General features: G+C 35.1%; 3 protein-coding genes and 1 long non-coding RNA gene across 5 annotated transcripts; 2 read left to right on the top strand and 2 right to left on the bottom strand.

Annotated features, from left to right (window-relative positions):
• Nucleotides 1-571: 571 nt before the first annotated feature.
• LOC104097663 (peptidyl-prolyl cis-trans isomerase FKBP62) lies at nucleotides 572-5,039 on the top strand. Its single transcript, XM_009604267.4, has 13 exons — nucleotides 572-955; nucleotides 1,504-1,590; nucleotides 2,386-2,646; nucleotides 2,736-2,810; nucleotides 2,893-2,973; nucleotides 3,061-3,255; nucleotides 3,343-3,441; nucleotides 3,551-3,726; nucleotides 3,826-3,948; nucleotides 4,064-4,210; nucleotides 4,320-4,447; nucleotides 4,543-4,663; nucleotides 4,748-5,039. Exons 1-13 carry the CDS (start codon nucleotides 778-780, stop codon nucleotides 4,796-4,798), a joined length of 1,722 nt encoding a protein of 573 aa, XP_009602562.1. The 5' UTR covers nucleotides 572-777; the 3' UTR covers nucleotides 4,799-5,039.
• A 1,170-nt stretch (nucleotides 5,040-6,209) lies between these two features.
• On the bottom strand, nucleotides 6,210-11,294 carry LOC138893432 (uncharacterized). The gene is made up of 2 exons (XR_011408968.1): nucleotides 11,006-11,294; nucleotides 6,210-6,697 (listed from the first exon to the last, which is right to left on the bottom strand). It is a non-coding gene; the product is annotated as an uncharacterized lncRNA (long non-coding RNA).
• Nucleotides 11,295-11,572: 278 nt separating this feature from the next.
• LOC104097662 (small ribosomal subunit protein eS8-like) lies at nucleotides 11,573-14,482 on the top strand. The gene is made up of 5 exons (XM_009604266.4): nucleotides 11,573-11,691; nucleotides 11,801-11,873; nucleotides 13,001-13,331; nucleotides 14,006-14,184; nucleotides 14,271-14,482. The coding sequence occupies exons 1-5, from the start codon at nucleotides 11,688-11,690 to the stop codon at nucleotides 14,356-14,358; spliced, it is 675 nt and encodes a 224-aa protein (XP_009602561.1). The 5' UTR covers nucleotides 11,573-11,687; the 3' UTR covers nucleotides 14,359-14,482.
• Nucleotides 14,483-20,624: 6,142 nt separating this feature from the next.
• Nucleotides 20,625-23,913, bottom strand: LOC104092981 (transcription factor bHLH62-like). 2 transcript variants are annotated; one of them, XM_009598677.4, is made up of 7 exons: nucleotides 22,695-23,913; nucleotides 22,110-22,175; nucleotides 21,919-21,987; nucleotides 21,745-21,816; nucleotides 21,461-21,532; nucleotides 21,264-21,363; nucleotides 20,625-20,980 (listed from the first exon to the last, which is right to left on the bottom strand). In XM_009598677.4, the coding sequence occupies exons 1-7, from the start codon at nucleotides 23,742-23,744 to the stop codon at nucleotides 20,943-20,945; spliced, it is 1,467 nt and encodes a 488-aa protein (XP_009596972.1). In that variant the 5' UTR covers nucleotides 23,745-23,913; the 3' UTR covers nucleotides 20,625-20,942. The 2 variants fall into 2 exon arrangements, with proteins under 2 accessions (XP_009596972.1, XP_033511208.1); XM_033655317.2 differs by lacking the exon at nucleotides 21,745-21,816.
• Between the last annotated feature and the right edge of the window lie 851 nt (nucleotides 23,914-24,764).

Below are 24,764 nucleotides of genomic sequence, written 5' to 3'. Positions count from 1 at the left end.
ATTTCCAAATGGACCGATTGAATTTTATTTGTAAAAATAGCACGAACTAATTAGTTTTTGGACTGGTAATTGAAACCAGCGTTTGTAAAATCATTGAAAAATAGTCACTATTTTGCTGCAACACGAAAAGTTACAGCATAATGTATTGGAGATTGATGCACCTGTGTATGAACTTCTAGCATATTATGCTCGAACTCCAGCATATTATGCTGGAAGTTCACATGTAAAAAATCTGAATTCCAGTATATTATGCTGTAATATTTTTTGTATTTTGAACAATATTTTTGTTCATATTTATTTTTATATGAAAAGTGGCTAAATTTCGATTAATTTTGAAACTGTAGCTATTTTTCAATTAACACTCGTAAATCTGGTTATTTATTAATTTCGCCCATTTTATTTCTTCCCCGACCCGTTTTTTAAGTCGCCCGAACTCAACCTCATTCGCTACACACGTGTCTCTAACTTTAAAGAGCAGCCGTTAGATCAATTAGAATCGTACAAGCAGTGGTCCCCACAATTATCTGAAGTCTAAACTAAATATATAATTAGTTAACAAAATTGAAGATATCTGGAAGCATCCTGACCCTTCGTCACGACTCACGCTAAAGCTCATTCTAAAACCTTAGAACACTCTAGAACCTAAACCCCCTTTTTTTTACACCATTTAAGCCTCCCCATCTTCTCCCTTCACAACAACGCCATTATTTGCTTCACTGAGTTCGATTCTCTGTTTCTCTCAATTTATTGTAATTGCATTTTGTATTTGACGGAAGAATGGAAGAGGATTTTGATATTCCACCGGCAGAAGGAATGGACGAGGATATGGATCTCCCCGATGACCCGATAATGAAAGTCGGCGAGGAAAAGGAAATCGGAAATCAAGGTTTGAAGAAGAAGCTTGTTAAGGAAGGTGAAGGATGGGAAACTCCTGAGGCTGGCGATGAAGTTGAAGGTAAATAATTAACTGCAGTTGTATTTTGTAATGCCAAAAAATCAGATTTTTTTTCAAGTTAATGTGTTATTTGTCCTCAAAATGAAGTCGAAGCTAATTTATTGCATTAGTATGATCTGCAGTTCCAAAAAGACCTGATTCTTTTCATGTTAATGTGTTTTTTGTGCTCACAATGCTCTTTGTATTAAATCATAATTTATTAAAATGGATTTATTAGTTGCAATTGTATTATTTGCCATGCTAGAACACTGAAGTTGTTCATGTTAATGTTTATTTGCGCTCGCAAGTCATCGGATTAATTCCGAGCTCATTGCTATGGATTTTGGATTAATTAAGTTGTAATTGTTTGATCTAACTTGCTATAAATCTGAATTAGTTCAATTTATTGTGTTTTTCTGCACTTACAAGGATATTTGGATTAATTTTAGCTCATTGCTATGGTATTTGGATGAATTAGTTCCAACTGTATCATCTACCTTGCCATAAGTTTGAATTTGTTCGTGCTATTGTGTTGTTTGAGCTCACGTGGTTTTTGCATTAACTGTCAGTTCATTACACTGGTACTCTGCTTGATGGAACCAAGTTCGATTCCAGTCGCGATAGGGGGGACCCGTTCAAGTTCACTCTTGGTCAAGGTTAGTGAAAGTTTCCTTAACTCTTTTTTTTTTTTTTTTTTTTTTTGTAGTTGCTGGTTAATGGTCGGTGAGTAATTGTCATTTGATATAATAAATGAATTTTATTTGCAAGATGCGGCATGTTTATGTTGCATTTACTGTATTATGAAGCCAGAAAATGCGCCAGTTGAACTGTTAGAGATATTATGAGTTCAAGGGACCTGTTCTATTCCAGAGCCTCTAAATTGCTATAAAAGACAAATCGCTAAGACATTTTCTATCATTGAAGTGAAAGAGGCTTGATCAGAGCAGAATGTGCATAGGGGTTTTATTGAAGCGGAGTTCATATATGGTAACCTGTAAAGCCTGTCCTCAATTTTATAATGGAATGCAGGATCTTTTTAGCTTGTTAAATAGGTCTGAACTTTACGACAGTAAAATTTTGATAAATGAAAATCTGAAAATGCAGTGACGGTGATTCATTAACACTTTTATAGCTTCCTCCGCGATTGGTTTTCATGTTTCTGTAAAAGATGATTGTAATGGACGATTCTAGCATGTCAAGTTAGATCTCAATTATCATCCTCAATCCTAGATATTAAGGGTTGAGACGACTGATGGTTATTAAAGAATGTAAACCGATAGTGGATTTGTTTGAAATTGAATTGTATATGAAATCCTATTAACACCAAGAAAATACAGAATTCTTCATTATGAGCAAGTCTCTGATGTGTAGGTAATTAGCTTTTCCATTAGATGAGAAAGGTTTTTCTTCAAGCTAAAGCTGACATACTGATTTTTTCCAACTTATAATAGGACAAGTAATTAAAGGATGGGATCAAGGTATAAAGACCATGAAGAAAGGTGAAAATGCTATTTTCACTATTCCTCCGGAGCTGGCTTATGGAGAGAGTGGTTCTCCTCCAACTATCCCACCAAATGCCACTCTGCAATTTGATGTTGAATTGCTATCATGGGTGAGCGTAAAAGACATTTGTAAGGACGGTGGAATTTTCAAGAAGATCCTTGCAGAGGGAGAGAAATGGGAAAACCCAAAGGATCTTGACGAAGTACTAGGTATGTTTTATCATTTTCAATTCAGAGGGGTCTAAGCTTATATCTTTTTGGAACATGGATTAAGCATTTTCTTTTGCCTCATAATTTAGTCAAGTACGAAGCTCTGCTCGAAAATGGCACGGTGGTGGGAAAATCAGATGGTGTGGAGTTCACTGTTCAAGATGGTAATCTTTGACTTCATATGCCCTGCAATGTTTTATTAGGTAAAATAATGCAGTTTGTGCTCTGACATCCTTAATGGAACAGGTTATTTCTGCCCTGCTCTTGCTAAGGCTGTGAAAACTATGAAGAAAGGTGAAAAGGTCCAGTTGACAGTGAAGCCACAGTGTAAGCGACGCTTGCTGATAAGTGACTTTTGTAGTCGTTTTCCAATAAGAGGGATCTCATTAACATGTCTGATTTCTTTTGCTACAGATGGCTTTGGAGAGAAAGGAAAACCAGCCTCGAGTGATGGAGGAGCAGTCCCGTCTAATGCCACACTACAAATCAACTTGGAGTTGGTCTCGTGGAAAATTGTTTCAAGTGTTACTGATGACAAGAAAGTAGTAAAGAAGATCTTGAAAGAAGGGGAAGGATATGAGAAACCCAATGAAGGAGCTGTAGTTAAATGTAAGTCACGGGAAAATCTTAATAGTTTGTGCTTGTAAGATGCATGAATACTCTGATATGACAGTTGTTTCGGTTTACATATTGCAGTAAAACTGATCGGCAAGCTGCAAGATGGCACAGTCTTCATAAAGAAGGGCCATGATGGGGAAAATGAAGATGAACTTTTTGAGTTTAAGACAGATGAAGGTATGACTTCCAATACATTGTTATCTCTCCGGAGATCATTGCTTTGTGATTTTCACTGTTCTATTATTCTTTGACTAGTATTGATTGAGCTCTGATTTACCCTGAACAGAGCAAGTTATAGATGGGCTAGATAGAGCTGTAATGACAATGAAGAAGGGTGAAGTGGCACTGCTTACAATTGCACCCGAATATGCCTTTGGTTCTTCTGAGTCAAAGCAAGATTTAGCTGTTATTCCTCCTAATTCAACCGTGCATTATGAGGTTGAACTTGTTTCCTTTGTCAAGGTATGTGATGTTTTCTTTCTTTTTATTTTCCAACTGTTAGCTATTTGGCAATGTGTCTGGATCTATATGTATATCATATTCTCTCATTGGTGCCTGTAGGACAAGGAATCATGGGATATGAATACTCCTGAGAAAATTGAGGCTGCTGGCAAGAAGAAAGAAGAAGGGAATGCACTGTTTAAGGCTGGTAAATACACAAGAGCATCTAAGAGATACGAGAAGGTAGATATTTAGCTTTTACAGTAGTTCGGAGCAAGATTACTGGGTCTTTATTCTCTCAAGCAGCGGGAAGCTATGTCTGCCTGGTTTGCCTAACTGTACAATTTAATAAATGCAGGCTGCCAAATTCATCGAGTATGATACTTCCTTCAGTGAGGAGGAGAAGAAACAGTCTAAAGCGTTGAAAATCAGTTGCAACTTGAATAATGCTGCTTGCAAGTTGAAATTGAAAGACTACAAGCAGGCTGAGAAACTGTGTACCAAGGTATTAGAACTTGAAACGCAGAAATCATCCCCCTCCCCTTCCCTAAAAACTTATTCTTGTATAGAGTCTATGCTTTGTTTTTCTCACTGATGGTGTGTGAGTGCTGCAGGTGTTGGAACTGGAGAGCACCAATGTGAAAGCTCTTTACCGCAGAGCTCAAGCATATATGAACATGGCTGATCTGGATCTGGCTGAATTTGACATTAAGAAAGCTCTCGAGATTGATCCTAACAACAGGTATATAACCAAGTTTACTGTAACACTATGCCCCATGCATGTATCATATCTGTCAGTCATGGTGCTGAAGCTTGTTACTCTTTTATGATGTGAAGGGATGTGAAGCTTGAATACAAAGCTCTGAAGGATAAAGTCAAGGAATTCAATAAGAAGGACGCGAAGTTCTATGGAAACATGTTTGCCAAGTTAAATAAGCTGGAAACGGCAAATTCATCTGTAAGTTTCAGACTATATAACCCCTCGACTTGGTGCAGCTTTACCTCTTGTTCTATTATTGACTCGTGACATTGTGTTGTGCAGAAATCTGCTCCCAAGGAACCAGAACCGATGAGCATAGATAGCAAGGCATAACTTGACTTAGACATGAGACATCACATAAAAGAATCATCATTATTTTCTGGCATAGCGATAGTTTCCATGAGATGATGAGCTTTGATATGTGTAATCGAGTCGTTATAGTGGACATTAGGAAAAAGTGTTTGCTGAATAAGCTGACTGAGATTTCGGACTTTGTATTGGTTATTTCGGATATTAAGTGGATCCTCCTGTAATAGTTTTTTTAGGTGAATCGGGCATCTTTCGTGTTCCATAAGTTATTTGTTGTTGTGTTAATCATTTAATTAAGTGAAGTAATGAAATTAATTTGGATGGAGGTAAAAAACCGGTTCATTCACCTGTTGACTCATGAACCGCAAGCAAAGATGCTGGCAACTGGTTGGATCAACAGCTGATAACATGCATATTTAAGCGTCGGCTGAAGAGTCGGACCAACTGTAAAAACGCTTGTCCCTCATTGCTGTTTAAGAATGTAGAATTCTGCACCTCAAGCCATACAATGTATTAGCAATGTAAAGTTTTACATAGAATTACGTATGGAATCTATCAAATGAGTCCTTAGAGAATGATAATCTTCATTAATATTAGAACAGTTATACACTAGTAAGAAGAGTTACCCCGTACAATTTGTATAAGATTTAAACTTGATACCTCTTAGGATCTAGATCTCAGCAATGAGACTTGCATTCAGCAAAGAGTACTTTCACGTCAATTTTAAGTCACAAAACACCTTTTCTTCTTAAAATATATTGTTATATTGGCAACTCAACAAGTTAGGAGCTCAAATTGCTAAATAGAAATATTTCTATCTAGGATAGTACAATGAATTCATGATTGACGCATAATCATAAGATGTAACCTTATTATCACACTAGTTTGCATCCTTATTTCCTATTTTATCAAAAGCCAACTACTCTTAAAAAGTGACTCCTTTTCCACTTTCAAACGACGGGTTAAGAAGTAGTAATTGTTTTTTTTGGTTATCCTTATCAGCAGTTTCAGTCTCTATTCAAATGCATTATTGATTATTGTAAAAGGAAGAAATGTTTAAATTTGCAATTGAACTATACGAAATTGTCTAACTTTGCTCTCAGTGGTCAAATGAGACCACGCCTTTAGCAAAATAACTCAAATATTCCCTCTGTCCTAGTCTAAGTATCATGCTTTTCTCTATAGTTTGTCTCAAAAAGAATATTGTAATTTTTATTAGAAATAATTTAACTTTAAACTTTTTAATTTATTCTTTATGAGATAATTATAACTTGATAAATCTCTATGACTTGTATTAAAATACAAGTTTTAATTATTATTTTTTCATAAATTCAGTAGATAGTACAGAGGGCCAATGGAGAAAAGGATATATATGAAACTTTGTTAGATTCGTGTATCCGAATCTATTTGTGAAATGAAATGAACAAAACCTAGCTTGAGAGAGAGAGAAGCGGTCTGTTTTTTTATTTCATGAAAAGCTAAGAGCTAAAAATGAATTGAGTTCCTTTACATTCTAGAATGTCCCATTTCTTATTGTTGGACCCGGGTATTGTACATTTGGACTCACTTATACATCTTTTTCTTACAGCTACAAAGCTACAGAATTTATAAAGGAGAATATACAACTGGGCATATCCCTTATTGGGCCTACATGACTGATCCATGATATGGTTAACACCCCACCCCCAAGCCGAAGAGTGAGAACACTCCAAGCTTGCCAAGGAGAGAATGATGAAGAGGGCCCTGAAGGGATTTGGTCAGATTGTCAACAAGTTGTGCAGAGGATGAAACATGCTGAAGAGAAATCAGCCCAGAGTGGAGACAATCCCTCACATAATGACAATCAATATCAATTTGCTTTGTGTGCTCATGAAAGACGGGGTTCTTGGCAATATGAAGGGCTGCCTGGCTGTCGCAAAGTACCTGAACATGACTAGAAATCACCAAACCAAGATCAACAAATAAACGAACAAGCCAAGAAATCTCAGCGACAACCTTTAGCAAGGCTCTATATTCTGCCTCAGCAGAAGACAATGAAATAGTGGGATGCTTCTTACTCTTCCAAGAGATAGGAGAGCTCCCAAAAGTGACATAATAACCAGTTATTGACCTTATGGACTGGGCACATGCAGCCCAGTCAGAATCAGAGAAAGCCAAGAGAGACATCAGAGGAAGAGAAGAGGAGAATGCCCAAACGAGTGTCGTTCATCAAATATCTAAGTACATGCAACACAGCCAACATATGAGGAACCTGTGGAGCCTGAAGAAACTGGCTTAAGTGTTGGACTAAAAATGCTATATCTGGTCTGGTGTGCTGCAAAAAATTCAATTTTCCCAGGAGTCTCCTGTAAATACTAGGGTCAGAGACATGCTCTACCAATGTGGCAGTGAGTTTGGTTGAGCTCTCAATAGGGGTAACCACAGGTGTGAAATGCTGACAATGAAATTCTTCAAGCGAATCAGAGACAAACTTGGTCTGAGTCATCAAATACCCCTGTGGGATCTTACTGAACTCCAAACCCAAGAAATAATGAATGGAGCCAAGGTCTTTAATTTTGAACCGAGCATCCAGAAAAGATTTCAAATCATCAAGTTCAAAAATATTATCCCCATCCAATAAAATATCATCCACAAAGACTGCCAAGGCAGTCAAAGATCCACCAGTGGACTTGGTGAAAGAGGAATTGTCATTCTTACTTGAAGAGTAGTCCCGAGATAACAAAGCTCCAGACAATTTTGAAAACCATTGTCTAAAAGCCTGTTTGAGATCATATAATGATTTCTTGAGTTAATATACCAATGGGGAAGAGGAAGAAGAAGGAGAAGAAACCTGAAGGCCAAGGGGAATTTTCATGTAGACCTATTCATGGAGATCACCATGAAGGAATGCATTATTCACATCAAGTTGGTAGACAATCCAATTCTTCTTGGCAGCCAAGGAAAGAAGGCATTTAATAGTAGTGTAATCAATCCCTTCTTTTGTGTATCCCCTCTAATAACTAATCTAGCTTTATATCTCTCAATGGAACCATCAGACTTTTGTTTAATCTTGTAAACCCATTTGCAAGGAATATGTTTTTTATGAGGGGGAAATGGAACGATATCCCAAGTGTTGTTTGCTTCAAGAGCATGAAATTCTTTAAGCATAGCTTCTTGCCAAGCAGGGTGTGAGGCAGCCTGTTGGTAAAACTGAGGTTCGTGCAAGTGTAGCGTAGCAGTTGAAACCTTGGAGTTGTCAGAAACAGAAGGAAAAGAGGCAGAAGAGCAGATATAATCTTTCAAATAAGTAGGCTGGTGAGACACTCTAGTAGACTTTCTAATAGGTGGTGCAGACGTACTGAAAACAGGATAAGAAAGACATGGAGGTGAAGGTGTAGAAGGAGAAGGGCAAGGATGAGCAGAGGGTGAGAAAGGAGACATAGGAGCAGGAGCAGAGCGTAGAGAGAGAAAAAGAGAATAAGTTGATGTTGAAGTAGAAGGGAAAAGAACAGGTGGAGAAGGAGTGACATGATCAATGGGGGAATAAGGAAAAGTAGATGGAGAAAAGGAAGAGAAATAGGGAAAAATATGTTCATGAAGCACATCATCTCTAGAAAAGAAAATAGAATGATTGGAGAGGTTTAGAAGCCTATATCCTTTCTTACCACAAGAATAACCTAAGAAAACATAAGCATTAGCTCTGGACTGAAATTTGTCTCTCCTAGTTTTGGGAGTGGTGGCAAATCAAAGGCATCCAAAAGATTTCATATGGTCATATGTGGGAGATACACCATGCAATTTTTCATAGGGTAAGGAGTTATTTAGAATAAAGGAAGGCAATCTGTTAATTATATATGTGGTTATCAAAACACAATCACCCCAATATTTTGTTGGAAGCTTGGATTGAAAAAGTAAGGCCCTGGATATTTCTAGGAGGTGTTTATGTTTTCGCTCTACCACTCCATTTTGTTGTGGTGTGTGTGGAATAGTAGTTTGATGTAATATCCCATTTTCAGTGAAGAAAACTGAAGCTTCAGAACTGCCCCCTAGTTCAAAAGCATTATCATAGCTGAAAGTTTGGACAGAGGAATTAAAGTGGACTTTGACCATGGAGGTAAATGCCTTTATAATAGTCAGGGCATTGCTTTTGCAAGAAAGCAAATTTGTCCATGTAACCCTAGTGAAGTCATCCACTAGAGTGATAAAATATCTAAAACCATGATATGTTATAGTATGGTAAGGGCCCCATATATCTATATGAATCAATTGAAATGGGGTAGTTAAATGAATGTGACTTTTAGGGAAGGACAACCTTTGTTGTCTGGCCATAGGACAAATTGAGCAAATGAAAGATTGTTTATGAGAAATCAAATGAGATAACCAAGGGATAGATTTCATTTTGTGATAAGGCACGTGACCAAGTCTTTGATGCCAAAACCAATCCATTTTATTAACAACATAAGATGGATTACAAGAGGGACTAGGGGATGTGGGAGAATCATAACTACATACAATACTAGAAGAAATAGTAGAAACAGGTGGAACTACAGGGACAAATGGAACAGCTAGAAACAAAAGTTGAATGTGTAGGCATGTTGGGAAGAAGAAAGTAGAGTCCGCGTGCTGCCTTACCAATTTCCAGTGGCCTCTTCAGAGAAGGGCCATGTAAGAAGCAACAGAAACTGGTAAATATAGCAATGCATTTTCACTGAGAAAGAAGTTGATGAATAGAAATAAGACTGAATTAAAAAGATGAAACTAAAAGTACATTATGTAAAATTATATCTTGTCTAAGATGTAAAGACCCAGTAGAAATTACTTTCACTTTATACTAATTTGGTAATGTTATCAAATAGGGAGAGGTTAGAGGTTGAATATTGGGTAAAAAATATTTGTGTGGGGTCATATGATTAGTGGCACCTGAATCGACAATCCAAGGACTTCTACTAACTGAGCAAACAAACAATGAATAACATATTGTACTTCAGAAAGATGGCACACACATGCAAAATTGGCAAAACCAAATTGTTCTGCAGAAGAGGAAGATTGAATACAGTTGGGTGAAACTTGTGCTTGTTGAAGAAGTATCACAAGGTGTTGGTATTGCTCCTTGCTAAGGCCAAAAGCTGCAGAATCAGAAGAATTTGTAGGACTAGCAAGTATGCCAGCATTAGGTTCCTCAACTTGGGCACATGCAACAACTCTTTTATTCTTAGTAAACTTAAATTCAGCTGGAAAACCATGTAGCCTATAATACTTGTCCACAGTATGCCCATGCTTCTTGCAGTACTTGCAAGAGACAGAAGAAGATTGCCATTTAGAGTCAAAACTGACCTTCTGGTTGTAGAATTTATTAGGGGGTTGAGGGATGCTGGAAGAAACAGAGAAAGATGCTGCAGAATCACCACAGAACTCAGGAGGTGTAGATTTTACTTCCTTCTGACTTTCATCTTGTTGTAGGAGGGAGTATGCCTTACTAATGGAGGGAAGGGGGCTCATCAGTAAAATACTACTCTTGACAGTAGAGTATGAATCATTCAACCCACTGATAAACTGAAACATGTGTTGGTGTTCTATGAATTTTGGAAGTGCACCACAAGAACGGGTTGGTCCAACATAGGCATATGTGAGTTCATCCCATAAGCTTCTCATTTTGGTGAAATAACTAGCTATGTCAGAAGCACCCTGAGAAGATGCACTAATTTCTCTTTGAATTTGTATATATCTGGACCCATTCGATTGACCATATCTATCATTAATGTCCTGCCAAACCTCTTTGGCAGTAGGAAAACACATAACACTGATTGCAAGTTCTCTGGTTAAGGAGTTGATAATCAGGGCCTTTACCATATCATTGCAACGCTACCAGAAAGGATAATAAGGAGAATCAGTATGTGGTTGGGCTATTTTACCCTTGATTAATCCCAATTTATTCTTAGCGGAGAGAGAGGTCAGCATACTATTGCACCAATGAACGAAACCAGTACCATTGAAAGGAATGGTCACTAATTGACTACCAGGACTGTCAGACGGGTGAACATAGAAAGGGTGGGAGGGATCTACTGTAAATTCGACGAAGCCCCCGGAGTACGTAGAACTAGTGGTACTCATGTTGAAGCAAACGAGAATTCACAAATACGACAATGAACTATAACTAGTACAACAAATTACCACAAACCCCTAGTAATTTGGGGAAGAAGACCAAACTTTTATCAAATTTGAGCATACAAATGAAAAATGAAGAATTTTTACCAGATTTTTTTGTCAAATAGTGAAAGAGAAAGGACCTCTGAGTGTTGAAGGAGAGAAAACACGAAAAATCCCCAAAAATTTCACCATCTGAGAAGAAACCTTGGAACATAAAACTTTAAAAACTTCGGCGAAGGGTACAATCGGACGATAGCTGGTGACGAGATGGATCTATTCCATTGCTCTGATACCATGTTAGATTCGTATGTCCGAATCTATTTGTGAAATGAAATGAACAAAACCTAGCTTGAGAGAGAGAGAAACAATCTGTTTTTTTATTTCATGAAAAGCTAAGAGCTAAAAATGAATTGAGTTCCTTTACATTATAGAGTGTCCCATTTCTTATTGTTGGACCCGGGTATTGTACATTTGGACTCACTTATACATCTTTTTCTTACAGCTACAAAGCTACCGAATTTATAAAGGAGAATATATAACTGGGCCTATCCCCTATTGGGCCTACATGACTGATCCATGATATGGTTAACAAACTTTTGTCTGGTATAGAGATGCAAGATACATGAGCAATATTGAAAAGCCCAAGAATGATAGAAGTTCAGCCCAGCCCAGCCCAAATATTATGGCCTACACTTGTCCATTCAAAAGGTTAGGGTTTTAGTGCGCTCGTTCGAAGTAGAAGAGAGTTGTGAGGGTGTGTATCTTAGCTGCTTAGCTCTCAGCAACCATGGGTATGAATCTGAACCTGCTCCTTCCTTCTCTACTGTAATTTCATGTACAATTTGCTTTAAAAAGAAGACGATTTTATTAATTTTACGTTATTTGTTTATGGATTTGAAGGTATATCACGAGATTCTATGCACAAAAGACGTGCCACTGGTGGCAAGAAGAAAGCTTGGAGGAAGAAGCGAAAGTTAGTTCTGCTGCCTTTTTCTTTTTCCTAAATATCTGTCTCTATCTATGTTACACGGATTTTTCATTTTCGGTTCTAAGTTCGTATATTTAGCAAAAAAGCTGCATTTAACCGTACTGTTATATAAACACAACGCGTAAACTAGTCCTATTAATGTAGGTCTATCTGTTTAGGATGTGTTTGGCATGAAGGTAATAGTTATTTCAGTGAAATAAGTGGTTTTCTCCCGTGTGAGGTTGGTGAGTGGAAAATATTACTCAGAAGAGTATTCGTTAGATATTGATATTAATGTCAGCAAAATAGGATAGTGTTTTGATGGATTTTTTGAGTTATAAAGATTGATAATGATGTTTGAGTGTTAGTTGGATCAAATGGTAGACAGGAAGAGAGTAAATGTTTGGATAGTAGTAAAGAGAAAGACTTCCATGCATAAGTAAGTCATATTTCCATTTTGGTGGGAAAATATACCAACAACAGAAAATGACTTCATTTCCGGCAACGAGTCATATTCCTTGCTATTCGTATTTGTTGTTTCTAAGGTAGAAGTAGTAAGTAATTATAGTAGTAGTTGCTGTTTCTAACACTTGCACTCTCCTCATGGAATTAGTGATTTTATTGGTAATTTTACCAGGGTAAGGAATAATATGCTTTGCTGCTCATGATTTATGTGTCTACTGCATAGCAATAGTAGTTCTGTTTATTTACTTCTCAAGAACTATCTTTTGGGAGATCCATATCAATCAAACAACCATGTGTCATCCAAATTTAGTTGGGGTCGACCATAGGAACAATTATTAGATAAAGTAAGATAACAGAACAAAATTGATTTGTAAATCCTTGTCAAAATTAATTAGTGCAGTAAAAGAAATTGCTTCAATGGTCTTTTGGTTGATTTGATATAATAAAACAAAGAAGCGTGATAACTGATATCTATGGTGAAGCAAAATAAAGGACATAAAATAGTTATAACAAAATGACTGCTATGAAAATATATCGTTAGCATAGCTGATGCGGAAAAAAAAGAATCTGATAAACTATGGTTTTGCAGTATGATGTTGTAGAGGAAAGACTCAACAATTTGGGCAGACTGCTAATTTTGTGAGAATCTGCTTTTCTTATTGTTAAAGGTACGAGCTTGGCCGTCAACCTGCTAATACTAAGATCTCAGGTAACAAGACAGTTAGACGAATTCGTGTTCGTGGTGGCAATGTGAAATGGAGGGCACTGAGATTGGATACAGGAAACTATTCATGGGGTAGTGAGGCAACCACCCGTAAGACTCGTATCCTTGATGTGGTCTACAATGCCTCGAACAATGAACTTGTTCGCACGCAGACTCTAGTCAAGAGTGCAATCGTTCAGGTTGATGCAGCACCTTTTAAACAGTGGTACCTCCAGCACTACGGTGTTGACATTGGTAGGAAGAAGAAGGGGGCTGCTAAGAAAGAAACTGCCGAGGTACCCAACCTTTGCTATCTTATTTCCATACTTGAATATCATCATTTGTCTAGTAGCTGTTGATTCCTTGCTATCTGGCCTCCAAAGCTCTTTCATTTTACTATCCAATCGTAGTTCATCATGCCATGCGAATTATTACTGGTGAGTGGTGACCATGATCTGTAATTGTGTTTTGACTTTTGACATTGTTTGTTGTTTGGACATGATTTCCTGTTATGATCAGAAATAACTTGCCCAAGATTGAGAAAGAAGAGATAGGCAATGTATAAGTGAGGGGAAAAAATAGGTCTTCTTGACCTCGAATGATGCAGTAATCTAATAGCTTGATTCCTGCTCTGTTGCATTCTGCTGTATCCTTGGTGGAAATAGTCCGAAATAGTCCCACTTATACCTGAAATGTTAAATAGCAAAAGGGATAACCACCCTCTTTTGCGTAGACAGACCCACTAAGAACATGAGTTGTCTAAATGAAGCCATTTTTCCTAATTTACCAACTACCTGCTAACTCACTTTACCTACAACTATTCAACTCCAGCAACTAATTTATTCAACTTTTATAAATGTATCCTCGCACTTATGTTGAGAATCTGAATGTCCAAATTGATGACCAAGTAGTAACACTTTCCTTCTTTCCCATATATATTGCTAATTTATTTTTGGTTGACACACGGCAGGAGGGAGAGGGTGCTGCTGCTGCTGCAGAGGAAACTAAGAAGAGCAACCATGTAGCCCGGAAACTTGAGAAGCGCCAGAAGGATCGCAAACTTGACGCTCACCTTGAAGAACAATTTGGTGCTGGTAGACTCTTGGCTTGCATCTCATCTCGGCCCGGTCAGTGTGGCAGAGCTGATGGGTAAGTTCCGCCTTAACAACCCTGCTTCATGAGAATGTTTTTGCATCTGTTCCACTCAAACTATGATATTTTATTGCTATTGACAGGTATATCTTGGAAGGCAAAGAACTTGAGTTCTATATTAAGAAATTACAGAAGAAGAAGGGCAAGACTGGAGCTGGTGGAGCTGCTTAATTGATGCTCTTAGATTTTTGAGACTAATTTATATGTTTTTCCTTTTTACCCGTTAATCAACTTGGTTTGTGAGGATATTTTTCTATATGCAGTATTCTTTAATCTTACCATGAGTTGACGTTGATGCCTGGACTTCATCTGTTATTGTTGGCGTTGATTAGTTGTTTCAGTTTCTTCTGAAAATCTTTTGCCACATTTTTAACAAAAAATTATAGAAATTGTGTTTTCCAGCATCTTTTTTATAGCCAGTTTGGACATCAGGTAGGTATGATTCTCATATCTACAGTAATTTTAGTTGCAAATACTGAAAGTCACTCATAAATCTTCAGACTTTCAAACTTTTTTTAGTGCATTTCATGTGTTACAAATACTGCTAGGCCTTCAGATGCTTTTTGCCAACTACGCAAAGATCAAATTAGTGCTAGAAGTAAGTGTGGCTTTTGGCCTTGGACTAATAATAATTCTTTTGCCTTTGTATTAGTCGAATTCAAGATGTCCAAAATATCAGCTTTGATACAAATTCCTGTTTGCCAAACTTGTATGTAATATAACTTGTCCTACATCAAACGAGGAAACACGACCATGAGTGAATGCTAACAACCACTTTAACTTTGGAAAAGATGGAATGACACAGAAATCAACTGATCAAATATCACATCCAAGTTCCAACTACCCTATCTTACTAGTTGCACACCATTATTGCTCTTTATTATCTGGTTGGTAAATCAAGTAATCCTAACTTTGAATTTTGATCGTCCACACCCCACACCATTCCCCCCCCCCCCCCCTCTTAGGCTTGCCATATTCTAAATTTGAGAATGTCTTTTTACATTTACGTATCAAACTTGTACGAACAACAACAACAACAGGATCCAAAATTTAAAATTAATGAGTGTGAAGTAACACCATAGGCGGATCCGGGATTTAAATTATGTGGGTTTAATTTTAAGATTTTTAACATTGAACTCATTATATTTTTAAAGTTATGAGTTCATATCTACTATTTTTGCAATTTTAATGAATTTTTACATACAAATTTTTATTCCGCGTCGAAAGTTATGGATTCAGTTAAACCCGTAGCTAATACGCTACATCCGCCTCTGAGTAACACTATAATAATATACATATTATGTATGTGTATGAAATGTGGTCGATTAGACAGCATTTGCTGCTATCTCTTCTCATCCAACATTTTAACGATTTTTAGGTTCAAGTATATTTTTCTATATAATTTGTTGATTCTAGATCAATATTCAATAAAATACACGCCGTCGACCTTTACTTGCGCATTTTTTTGTTACTATAACAGGAAGTCCCCTATCTTTAAAGGAGCTTTATGGACTCCGCGGCTTTTTTATGTTAAGGGGTCCTAAAACTGAGTTTAGCCGCTCACTCACTTTCAGGGGCAGGGGCGGAGCTGGAGACTGAGGTGCGGGTTCTGCCGAACTCAGTAAATTTGGTTCAAACTCTATATTTATCTAAAAAAAAATATATTTAATATGTTCAAATCATTAATTTAGAACCCAGTAATTTAAAAGGGCTAAAATTCCGAACCCAGTAATTTCAGATCCGGACTCCGCCTCTGCTCACTTTCAAGATTGGTTGAGTCTAAGGATCCGTTTGGCCATATATTTTGCCAAAATAAACTTGGGTTTTATTTGAAAAACACATGTTTTGCCATAGATTTTGCCTACATTTTGGCCAAATCACAAACCAGGCCAAAATATCACTATTATATTTTTTAAAAATTGCCCCAAACTTTTGTATTTTATAAAAGAACCCACCATTTATTATTTTATAACGATGTTGCTTCGTCTTCTCGGTCATCTGATAGTGTATCATGTAGTTCATTATAAAAATGATAATTTTATATCAAATTTATTTATGTTCAGGATTATGGTTTGTGATAATATAATGAATGTTATTGATAATGGTACTGTTGGGTATTTGTGATAGTTTTTAGAACTTGTGGGTATAAGTCATGTTTCATGTTTTTCCAAACCAAACTTCACCCAAAACAGATGTCCAAACACATTTTCATCTTCAAACCAAACTTCATCCAAATCAGATTTTTCAGAATAAATTTGAGAATTTATGGCCAAACGCTAGCTAAATGTACTTCACAAAGAGTGAAAAATATAGGGTTCTTTTTCTCCTCTGATGCACTTAATGTAACATAAAATTTCATCGTAACTAGAAAGGATGCAAAATGGGTGTTGAGGAGACCAACCATTTGGTCATTCAGTTGTAATTTGTTTTTAAGTCCCAACTTTGTGTCCTACAAAAAGACATCAAATTTGCGTCAGTGTCTATTCACCTCTATCTGTCTAAAGTCTAAACGTTCTTTTCTTGATAAAGACTTCACTTCTTTTTGGCTTGTCATATTTCACTTTAATCTCGTGTCCAATTTGCGGAGGCTCTAAGCTTTTCTCCTTGTATGAAACCATTATCAGAGTTTGGCACATGATTATGACCATGAAACAAAACGTCTTTTTAAGAACTAAATAAATGTACAAGAAGTTATTCACATGTATGTCTGATGTACATCATTTGAGACTTTACTAGCACTGTACAAACACTATCACACTACCAAAAGCGGAACTAGAATTTAAAACTTATGGAATCGAGATTATTGTTTATTTGATTTAATAGGTTCTAAATTAATAGTTGATACATATTCAATAGATTTTTTAAGATAAATATTGGGTTTGGACTAAAATTACTGAGTTCAGCTTAACCCGTAGCCGAAGATCTAACTCCGCCCCCGTAGACAACCAGTTTTTTTTTTTTTTTTGTTGTTGATTTATACTGTAAAAACATTGGAATATGAAAACAGATCCGATACCAATACGGACTATTTATTTCAATTGTTGTATTTAAACTTTGTGTCAACCTAAAGATCTGATCATATATATGTTGTTTGTCCTGGTGAAAAGAACACTCGTGTTTTGATCGCTTTGAAGCATATGTTGAATAGTTATTTTATATGTTTATCTATCTTTCAAAAACATTTGTGTGTTTGATTTTGTAGGACTAATGCGAAGCTGAAACTTTTTTCTAAAAAATATAATTATACAAAGTCGCACCTCTTGTTACAAAATAATAATAATAATAATAATAATAATAATAATAATAATAATAATAATAATAATAATAATAATAATAATACTCCCATCTTTCAACTTAAAATCTTAAGTCCACATTTGTAGATGTAGGCAACATGTTCATTTACCAAATAATTGCTTGAACATTTGCTCTGTAATAGGTGTGCCCATTTTGAGTTACCAACAAAGTCAATTACCAAATTGGTATAATGTTTGAAACGTGCAAGGATAGAATTTCTCTTTCTAAAAACATCTTTCTTTCCCGTTACATCTTGTTTGGATGGTTGTTACCTATTGTATTGTATCGTATTGTTACTTTAAATATGATGTTTGTTTTGATTATTACTTAAATTTTATTGTATCGTATCGTTAAATCCGTCGTTACGTAACGACGAAATGTGCCACTTTATGTAATGACCAATTTGGTATGGTTGCATCGTTATCTTGTCTTTTTCTCTCATCTCACCCTTCATTATTATTAAATAATTTTATTTTATCATGTACCCTACCTTTTTATATAATAAATTTATCCTGTATCATAATTTTTCTTTATAATATTGCAAGTTTATTCTCCATATTGCTGGTGTGTGATATCATGAAACAACAACAAACGATACAATCTATCCAAACATTGTATTCATCAAATGATACAATACAATACAATATGATACGATACATTATGAAACGATGTGTGATCCAAACAAGCTGTTAATCTCTGTTCTTTTTCATTAATCTAACTCATCTGCATATAAAAGCACAAACTTATCTAGGTTCAATTTACTTTTTAAGTTTGCCAATTAAGTTAATTTTTTAAATATTAATGGTATACTTTGTCAATAGGCACCAAGAAAGAAAGTTCCTCGCAGAGAAATGTACATCAAATATTACCAAAGACTTTCTTTATGTCAGCTGAGTAATTCGGTAATAAAGTAAAAAAAATGACTCGAAGTAAAGAAACCACTTACCTTTGCTCTTTTTGCTTTTTGAGCTTTGTGAATTTAGTGTTTTGGCGTCGAACTATATATGTGTGAAAAAATAAATATAAATAGAATTAAATATATATTTTAAAACTTACAACGTCTAAATTCGAATCTACCACCGTGAATGTAGACATAATTTTCAAGATAGTTATCAACTACTATGAAATATATAGACAGATACAGATTCAAGATTTTAAACCAATTGATGCAAACTATTATTGCTGATTTATAATATTCCAGAATTATTTTGCAAATGTCTCAATTGTCTTTTTACTGGCCAATTCAATTCATTCCTAATTAATCCTTACTGCTGCATTCAAAAAGAAACTGAAGTCTTTGAATTTTAGATTGGAAAAAGAAAAGTAGAATTAAAATGCACACAATTATTTGTCTTATTCAGACAAGGAGAGTTACATTAGGCCAAGAACAAGACATCAAAATCCTGAGAGGAAATCGTCGTGAAAATTACCTTTAAAAATCGTAATCTAACCTTGGAAAATGGAAACTAATATTGGAATTATTTGATAGTATAATTAAGTGTGAACACAGATCTAAATGACCCCAATAATAGGGGATTAGATTGAAATTTAACTTCCAAACGCATCTCATTACATGATTGTTGTTTTCTTCTTTTTTTAAAAAAATTCTTTTTATGGCTGGGAACAAATCTGTCGGCCTTTTATTTTGAAGTATTATTAGCAAAATGTTGTGTGATTGTTAATTCGGACGTAGCCTCGTGGTAAATAAAGTGGGTGCAAATATTAAAGATCAGAATCCAAATTCTAACGCGACACAAAAATAAAGCTATTTTTTTCTTCTATTTAAACTTTGATGGACAGATATAAGAAATATTGTACAAGCAAATATTCGATGAAATAGTTTACATGCACGTAAGCTGATTTAAACATCATCATTTAAAAAATATTATTAAAAAACAAAAGAAATCATTTTTGAAAGAATCTTTCTTATTAAAACAAGATATGGCTGCAAAGCAGAAATATATATTGTTAAACCCCATAAACTTGATTTTTACTAACCTTCTTCCAAGTTCCATCAAATTATTAATCTATCTTTTTCTAAGGTATCTTTACATATCTGAACTCCACTACTCCACTTAACCTTTTCCCTGTTCATTTAACTATTTTGGATTAGTTGAAAAATTATTAAAGTCCTCTGATTCATTGGGTCTAGTCAGAATCTCACCAATTGACAACCTGGGATTTTTTTGATGTCCCCTCTTAAGATAATCATTTTTTCATTAAGAAAGAAAGTAAGTAGATTTACGACTTTATTTTTTATTTAATTAGACTTTTCAGCTCTGTAAAACAGAAGAACAGAAGCTTCTCTTTCTGGTTAATCTATTGAAGATTATCCCCAAAGAAAATGTGCTATCGTGGCATCTAAGGGTGAAAATTATGTACTATAATTCAAATTTCAATGGACACAAGAAAAACTTATGGTGATTTCTTATAATCTATCTAAGTTTTAGTTACGCAAAATATAGCAAGTACTCAATTAATAAAGTCGAGATTCACGCAAGATGATCCAACCACTAATGTTATTAAAAAAAGATACGCTTGATGGGAGAATGTAAAAGTCAAGAAGTATGGTAGAGGGTTAGTAGGTAGCCACACGTTTTCCTTTTCATATTAGTAGTATTAATATTTCTCCCGCTTTCTCTTATTTCTAGATTTCTAGTAATACATGTTGTTGGCTTCAGTTATCCAATTTTTCTTGCTTTGCTACTGCTTCTTTTCCATGACTTCGCCATTATTATATTTCTTTTCAGTCGAGCGTATATCGGAAACTGTCTCTCTACCTTAATAAGGTAAGGGTAAGATTTGCGTACACACTACCCTTTCCAGATTCCCATCGTAAAATTTCACTTTGTATATTTTTGTCATTGTTTATCATGGTTGACTACTTGACTCCCATCTCAAACTAACTTAGGGTTCTAACAAATTAATCATTTTATATGAGACTTTTAAGCAAAGAAGGACAATAACACAGCTGGTTACAACATAACTAAATAATCATAAATGGTTGGAAAACTTCTGATTTAATCACTGTATAATTTGACACCAACCATAAGCAAATCTTTTGAAGATTTGGGATATATCTTGTCAATTGATATGATTTACGTAAAAGAACACTAATCGACAATGATTTGGAATATAAAAGCTCGTAATAATATCTCTATTTTTATTGCTTTACAGAGAAATGTATCTTACATGAGATGCTGTTAAGATTATGCACCCAAATTAAACTCTTATTTCCTAACATTATACAGTAGATACTACAGCTCATCCAAAGTAAAAATTAGAATGCTCAGACCAATTATAGATTACAGTAAGTAGGAAAATAAATCTCTTAAAACTTCACCTAATCTTGTCAATTAGCAATTTATGAAGCAGATTAAACTAAAAATCTCTGCTTATATACAAGCAGTCTCTTTCTCCTGTGGGGGTAAATTGTGGTCCTGTGGATAAATGAATTGTGATTACATATCAAGTTTCATGTTAGACGTCGAATTAGGCACTGCATCAAAAGAAACAAATGTATTAATCACAAGTTAATTTCTCTCTCATTATTAGCTGAAATTCATAGTATAAGCAGCGCACTTCCTAGTGACAAATTCAGAATTTAGACATCTCGGACTCTGAAATGTATGTCTAACTCTATTTATACTTGCTTCTCGTACTATTTATACTTATTTTTCACACATGTCAACCCCGAAATACTGAATGCTGCACTTTCCCATCATTACTTCCTCCGCCCCCAAAAATAAAATAAAATAAAATTTTACGTCCCCTTTTCTTACCAGGAAAAGCTTGTGACTGCAATGTTAGGTCCTGGTAAGAATTTTGGCTAAATCCCATCTGAACAATTGTTTGCAGTTCATCCTCACAGATTGTGTGAAGCTGGATCAAGAAAGTTGACACAACCAAATAAGAAAATGCAAATATTTTTACTGCCAAGGACATATAATATGAATAGTAATTTTGCCCGGTTAATTACCTGATTAAGATTTTCACAAGATCTATCTAATGGGAACATATGTTGTTGTAAAGAGCCATTTGATTGGCATATCTGAAAAGAAAAAAACCCATAAATTCAATTAGAATGTAATATAAATGTTACAAGGAAGCCATTCATTGGTTTGTTATGTTGCTCGCACTCTCGAAAAATGTACTGGGTGCGTGTTTAGATCCTTCAAAAGTATACATTTTTGAAGGATCCGACATGGGTACAGCAGTATTTTGGAGAGTTCGCGCAACATAGCTAATTTGTCAAAAACTTACATCTTTTGAGATGAAATTATCTATGTGAAAATCCATTCTTGGGTTCACTGAAGCCAACTTCATGGATAGGAACTACAAAATGTTGCATTAATGATAATTGATTAATTAGATAATGAACCAAAAGAAATTGCATGTGCCATTTTCATAACATGCTTTATCAAAATCTTGAATTACCTCAACTTGGCGTTGGAGAGACTGTACATAATTTATAATTTCATCAAGCATTAGTGCTTTTCCAGTCACCTAGTAAAAATTGTTTATGCAGGTTAAAATTGGACTTAAAATGGAAGTTAAATCTTCATCTGATCATAAACAGAGTAAAGAGAATCAGAAACAAAGAAATTACTGAAGCATTTGGGACAAACCTTATTACAGCCTGGTACAAGATCTTGCAAAAACTTCATTCTTTGACTGATCTTCTCTCGACGGACCTAAGCAAATGGCAAACAAAGCGATCATTAGATAATACTACAGATGAAAATTTCGCCTCCAAACTGTTAAAAATATAATTGAGTAAATAAAAGTGTATCCCTCCTAACAGTTTAAGCTAGCGTTTGAATATAAATTTGGTTGAAACTTGAAAAAATAAATTGAAGTTGTATTAAAAAATAATTTTTGGAAGTTAGAAGTTAAGTTTATACATACATTTTATTTGAAAAAAATTAAAATATTATGAGTGGAAGAAAATTTCTCCGAAATTTTTTTTTCCAAATAGGAATCATATTCCATGAACAAACTGTGTTTTTAAATTCTTTTTGAAAAAAAGAACCAAAATCTATGATCAAATTGGAGCTAAGTATTTAGACAAGTTGGTCACATAATTCATACTGTCATAACAATATATGTTAAAAAATATTTAAGTTAAATTAAAATGTATCCTATCTAAAGGATAGCTGATCACACGGTTCAACAAAAAAACAAAAAAGAAATCAAGAATTTAAGAGGCTTACTCTTTCAGCTAGACTATGACTATCAGTGGCTTGACCTCTTCTTGCTCTAACATGAATCCAATCCTTTGCTGGCTTTTGCTCTTCCTTTGCTTCTTTCTCAGCTTCATCACCTTCACTACCATTTGTTTCCTCCATTTTAACTGTTCCATTTTTCTTCCCATTACCTTCTGTTGATTTAGATCTCTTTTCCTTTGTACCATCTTCAGCTTCAGCCTCATTATACTTCTTTCCTTTTCCTTTTGAAACTGCTTTTCTTTTCCTAGAATTCAATTCCTTTGGTGTTTTTGACCCAATTTCACCACTTGGGATTTGTTCAGAAACAGAACATTCTTCATTGGAATTGGCATTATTAGGACCTGAAAATTTGCCCAAATCCAAATTTTCACACATCATTTCCACCTGGGTTTGGCCTGAATTTTTGTTCTGTAGTACAAGAGAAGGGCTACTCGATATTCTAGATAATTTTCCACTTCCCATAGGCTCATTCCTAGATCTATGACTCAATTCTGTATTGTTTAGCCCAAATTGACTCGTTCTGCCATTAAAACTACTGCTACCAAAACAAGAAAATTTAGCAGTTCTATGTGAAAACTCTGGATTAGGTGACACTGTAGGAAATTGAGGAGGATTTACTGGAACTGAAATATCAAAATTTGGTATATTATTTCGTAATTTTGGAGGAGAGTTTAAAGGTGTACTATAACATGAAGTCATAGTGGAATCACTGTTATTAATATTATTAATATGATCATAATTCACAGCATAATCAGTGAATTGAGGTGGAGGAGAGCTACAAATTGTGCCTAATTTTCCAATTAATTCGCGGAGTGCGAAATTATCGTTGGAATTTACAGAATTGGAGGCAACAGGAGATGAGACCATGGAACTCAAAGCTGAATCGAAATTGGTGTATTGATCTATAGATTTATTGTCCAAATGGGTGTTTAGAAAACAGTCTGAAGATTGCCCTGAAATGGAATTTAATGGAATTCTGGGTTCAAATTGGAGGAGCGGTGGAATTCCACCATTAGAGAAGTAGTCTTTATCCATTGAAACTAGAAATTAACTCAAATTTTGACAAGAATGAGATTGAGTTATGGCTAATTTTCTCCTACTTATTCTGTAAATGTGGACTTATAGCTAGAGAAAAAGAGAGAAAGAAGGAGTTTGGTTAATGTTGGTAGTAGAAGGAGAAAGAAGATGAGGAGAGAAAGAAAGAGGAGGAAGGATAATAAAATGGGAGAGACTGAGATTAAATAGGCGGAAAGGAAAAGTTTTTGTTTTGACATTTTTGTTTATCCAGTAGTTTATGTATATGAGAATAATTGAACCAGTAATGTGAACTATACTATGAAGTATTGAACCAGTAACGTGAACTATATGTCTAAGAAGTATTGGGAAAAAATAATTAGAAAGGATATAATGTGTGGATTAAGATAGAAGGTCAGCACGTAGTTGAGTATTGTCTCGCTTCCGGTGGGAGAGGTTTGGTGGTCGTTTGGAGCTCATTATCTGCTTCTTCTGTCATGCCAGTAGTATTACTATTAGTACTATTCTGATATTGTCTTATTCTTTGATTTTTTTATTATTACCTGTTATTTCTTGTGCTTCAGTTATTTTATTATTTTGTTGTTGTTAATGTCCCTTATTTTCAAATGCTTTGTAATGCTTTCCTTATTATTTTTTCATGGCTTCTTCATTACTAATTTTCTTTTTTAAAACTGCTTTGGAATGCATTTATTGAGCTGAGATTCTATCGAAAACAGTCTATCCGTCATCACAAGGTAGGAGTAAGGTTTACGTACACACAACCTTTCGCAGACCCTACCACTATAGATCCAAATATACCCCTGTACTTTCGAAAAATATTTAAATGTAATATGAGTCCAAATATACCCCTACCGCTATACTTTGAGTTCAAATATACCCCTCATTTAAACGGAGTGACACGTGTCATCGTCCTCTTGGTCAATTCTAAATATCTCCTAATTAATTAAAAAGACTCATTACCCATACCCGAAAAGTAATTTTTTTTTTGTAAAAACTGAAAAAAACTGAATTTTTTTTACT

Source organism: Nicotiana tomentosiformis, chromosome 6 (genome assembly GCF_000390325.3).
Source record: "Nicotiana tomentosiformis chromosome 6, ASM39032v3, whole genome shotgun sequence".
Classification (NCBI taxonomy): Eukaryota; Viridiplantae; Streptophyta; class Magnoliopsida; order Solanales; family Solanaceae; genus Nicotiana; species Nicotiana tomentosiformis.
The sequence above is the reverse complement of the archived record's forward strand: the minus strand, read 5'-3'. Positions and strand labels throughout refer to the sequence as shown.

Excerpts from the sequence above, each read along its gene's own strand:
- LOC104097663 (XM_009604267.4), top strand. The coding sequence starts at position 778 with ATGGAAGAGGATTTTGATATTCCACCGGCAGAAGGAATGGACGAGGAT. Across the intron at positions 2,974-3,060 it reads GTTGACAGTGAAGCCACAGT|ATGGCTTTGGAGAGAAAGGA; the intron begins GTAAGCGACGCT and ends CTTTTGCTACAG. Across the intron at positions 3,727-3,825 it reads AACTTGTTTCCTTTGTCAAG|GACAAGGAATCATGGGATAT; the intron begins GTATGTGATGTT and ends TGGTGCCTGTAG.
- LOC104097662 (XM_009604266.4), top strand. Across the intron at positions 11,874-13,000 it reads GCTTGGAGGAAGAAGCGAAA|GTACGAGCTTGGCCGTCAAC; the intron begins GTTAGTTCTGCT and ends TTATTGTTAAAG. Across the intron at positions 13,332-14,005 it reads CTAAGAAAGAAACTGCCGAG|GAGGGAGAGGGTGCTGCTGC; the intron begins GTACCCAACCTT and ends GACACACGGCAG.
- LOC104092981 (XM_009598677.4), bottom strand. The coding sequence starts at position 23,744 with ATGGATAAAGACTACTTCTCTAATGGTGGAATTCCACCGCTCCTCCAA. Across the intron at positions 21,364-21,460 it reads CTTGTGAAAATCTTAATCAG|CTTCACACAATCTGTGAGGA; the intron begins GTAATTAACCGG and ends TTCTTGATCCAG. Across the intron at positions 20,981-21,263 it reads GCAGTCACAAGCTTTTCCTG|TGCCTAATTCGACGTCTAAC; the intron begins GTAAGAAAAGGG and ends CTTTTGATGCAG.